This window comes from Myotis davidii, unplaced genomic scaffold (genome assembly GCF_000327345.1).
Source record: "Myotis davidii unplaced genomic scaffold, ASM32734v1 scaffold991, whole genome shotgun sequence".
In the NCBI taxonomy this organism is placed as follows: domain Eukaryota; kingdom Metazoa; phylum Chordata; class Mammalia; order Chiroptera; family Vespertilionidae; genus Myotis; species Myotis davidii.
The window spans coordinates 58,994-62,176 of record NW_006283137.1 but is presented as its reverse complement, the minus strand read 5'-3'; the positions used below and the strand labels follow the sequence as shown (position 1 = coordinate 62,176).

Here is a 3,183-nt window from a genome sequence, read left to right as displayed (position 1 = left end):
AGAGACGCGGTGGTCCTTGAGGTAGAGCTGCCAGGCCGCGGGCAACGACGGGGCACCCATGCCACCGCCACTCCAAGCGATGCCGCGATTCAAATCGAGCGGTTGGCGGCCGCCGCGAGGCCTGTCGGGAACGCCCAGCTCGGGAGCGGCCCTCGCGGCCTTCTGGGAGTGCGTGGGGCATGCTGGGAGTTGTAGTCCTCCCTCTGCGTGGCTCGGTTTCTGTGCCCTAGCGACCTCGGTCCCGCGTTTTCCGCTTCGCACGCTTAGCAGAGTGGCGCGAGCGGAGCTAAGGAGGGCTGCAGTCCTCCTAACGGATTTAAGGAGGCGCCGGTCGAGTACATCTGTATGAAGCCCCTTCAGCCTGCAAACTCTGGTTGTCCTTGTGGGCGCCCCACTCCTGGGGCCCCCTAGTGCCAGCTCCCCCTGCCCCCGAGCCAGCTGAGTTGGAATGTGTGCTGAGACCGAGCATCCTCCAGGGAAAAGATGTTCCAGTGAAACCCAGGGCTCCACCTCCGCCCTGGCTCAGGGAGCTTCGAACTCGGCTCTTACCACGTCTTTTCACTGCGGCTTCTTGGAAGTCTCGAAATGCACCCTTGGAACTGGGTTCCTGCCTTCCCATCAGAAACCCTCTGGAACCAGACATCCCTCCAGGTCCATAGCGGTCCATGCTGCAGCACAGATAGGCCCCTATGGACGGGCCCTCAGGTTGCTAATTCTGTACCTTTATATATAACTAGAGGCTCGGTGCACGAAATTCAAAATTCGTGCAAGGGTAGGGTCCCTAGGCCTGGCTGGTGATCAGGGCTGATTGGGGCCTTCCTTCCCCAGCTGCCAGCTGGGGGCGGGGGCCTTCTTTGTTCTGTGCTGCCCCCTGGTGGTCAGCACACATCATAGTGAGCAGTCGAACTCCCAAGGGGACAAAGTGCATATTAGCCTTTTATTATATGGGATACTGCAGTAAACACTTTGTATGAATATCCCTGTGTTTTGGTACTTTTGCTTCCAGGCGCTAGATTTCTAAAAGTGGATTTTTAAGTCAAATGCGAATTTAAATTTTTAACAAATTCATTGAGCACCACCGGCCAGAGCTAATCAATCATGCTTGAACTGCGAGCTATTCAGAGTGGGGCAGAGAGGTGGTGGGGTGCAGTGGGGGAGAGCTGGCTCCCAGGGGACGGCACACTCCCCTGGGGTGGGCGGGGGGGGAGGCAGCGGAAGCTTGTCCACCTGTGGGTGTCACTGTCCTGTCATGGCCAAGGGGTTATCCCGAGGCTAACATTCCAGGGTTTTCAGGGCAGACCCAAATGTCCGGTGGAGCCCAGGACAGAGTGGGCAGAGTGAAGCAAAAGGCAGACGCGGGGTGGGAATCGCCTGCAAAAGAGCCAGATGGTAATCAGTTTAGCCCTGGGGCCGTCCAGTCTCTGACCCCGCCCAGCTCTGCCTGTGTAGCTCAGACACCACCACAGACAATCCGGAGATGAATGAACGTAGCTGGGTTCCAATAAAACTTTACTTATGGATACGGACATTTGAGTTTTATATCACTTTTACATGTGACGAAAGACTATTCTTTTCTGATTTGTTTTGAAAGGTGTGTGTCCAGGCATGCAGGGTCGGAGCTGTCATTTCTGTCTCCTTTCTCAGCAGGCAGTGGGCTCAGACTTGGCATCACGCAGCGCTGCCCTGGGCTGGCCTATCCCTGCAGCGGCTTGATTCCGACCAGGGCGCAGCCATGGAGACGGGGATCCTGCTCAGAGCAGGGGGAAGACTGGGCTCTTGCCAGGGCAGGTGGACATATGGAGGCGACAGGGCTCCCGGGAAGCGGAGGCCGGTTGGGGGGAGTGGTCCGGCCCTTTGCAGAAGACTCGCAGGTCGGGTGCACGCCGGCTGGCGCTCCGGGCCCATCAGGACTCTTGGAAGATTGTTTTCAAAATAATCTGCAGCGGGAGGAACAGACAAAGCCCTCGCACGGGAGGCGCTCTCGGGAGGACGTGATGAGGGAGAGGGCTGCTGAGTGAGTTCCCCACCTCCCCTCGGAAATGTGCTAATGAGGCTCCCGCCTCAAGCCCACTTACCCCCGGGTGCGACCCAGGGGCCAAGAAAGGCTTTCTGTGTGTAAACCATTGAAAAGAAATCCATAAACATGATTTCAGGATATGTAAAAATTATAAAACGTAACAGGGGGACCACTTTGTAAAGTACATTCTTGTCTAACCACTATGCTGTACACCTGAAAGTAATATAAAGTAATAGTGAATGCAGCTCTGACTGGAAAATAAAATTAAGCCCAGCCGGTGTGGCTCAGTGGTTGAGCGTTGACCTATGAACTAGGAGGTCACGGTTCGATTCTGGTCAGGACACGTGCCTGGGTTGTAGCCTCCATGCCCAGTAGCAGGCATGCAGGAGGCAGCCGATCCATAATTCTCTCTCAATCACTGATGTTTCTCTCTCCCTCTTCCTTCCTCTAGGAAATCAATTAAAAATTAAAAAAAGAAAGAAAAGAAAATTAAGTGAAAGAAGCAAGTGTGGCACTCGATTCCTATTGCCAGGTCTCCCAGCCTCCTGGGCGACAACCAGCTCCCCGCTCCCCTCACACGTAGGGGCTAGGGCAGGGGCAGGGGCAGGGGCCACGACACGCCCCACCTGGGTGAGCGCGGAGTCCTGCTGGGTCAGCTTCCAGACCATCTCAAAGTGATCCACGTCCTGGAGGTCTTCGTAGGAGGCTCGCCACCCCGCTCCGCACAGGGTCTGGTGGGAGAGGCGAGGGGGGCTCTCACCCCGTGCCTGGCACAGAGCAGGTGCTCACCACGCATCTGCCGAATCGGCGCATTGGCGATGGGTGGTCTGGGGCCATTGGGGTGAAGTACAGGGAGGGATAGGAGACCGCATGGCCCCGAACTCCAGCCCACGGCCGGCGGCTGGGGCACCTGGTAAAACTCCCTGGACTGCCTGTGGAACTCGGGGCTGTCATGTTGGCCCACGATCACCAGCACGGGGCAGGCTGGACCCCTGGGCTTCGCGGAGGCCTCCTCCAGGTGCCACTGTGGGCTGTTCCTCAGAGCAGCCTCCCTGTGCGGGGGAGGGGGGTCAGGAGGAGAGGAACCTCACACTCACCTCACACCCTCCCTGCCTCACCCTGCACCCCTCCTGGGCTCCAGCCAGTGGGGAGGGGGGACTCACGGG

The 3,183-nt window shown here is 57.7% G+C and overlaps 2 protein-coding genes across 2 annotated transcripts in view; both read right to left on the bottom strand.

Annotated features, from left to right (window-relative positions):
• BIRC5 (baculoviral IAP repeat containing 5) overlaps positions 1-142 on the bottom strand; it is a 5,800-nt gene extending 5,658 nt beyond the window's left edge. Inside the window, exon 1 of the mRNA XM_015562698.1 lies at positions 1-142. This exon is cut by the window's left edge and continues 31 nt beyond it. Within this exon, the coding sequence (XP_015418184.1) occupies positions 1-60 (60 nt within the window). The 5' untranslated portion in view covers positions 61-142.
• A 1,433-nt stretch (positions 143-1,575) lies between these two features.
• AFMID (arylformamidase) overlaps positions 1,576-3,183 on the bottom strand; it is a gene marked incomplete at its 5' end in the record, with an annotated part of 3,477 nt that continues 1,869 nt past the window's right edge. The window contains 3 exons of the mRNA XM_015562660.1: positions 1,576-1,937; positions 2,644-2,748; positions 2,928-3,069. Of these exons, the coding sequence (XP_015418146.1) occupies positions 1,905-1,937; positions 2,644-2,748; positions 2,928-3,069 (280 nt within the window). The remainder of the gene's footprint in view (positions 1,938-2,643; positions 2,749-2,927; positions 3,070-3,183) is intronic.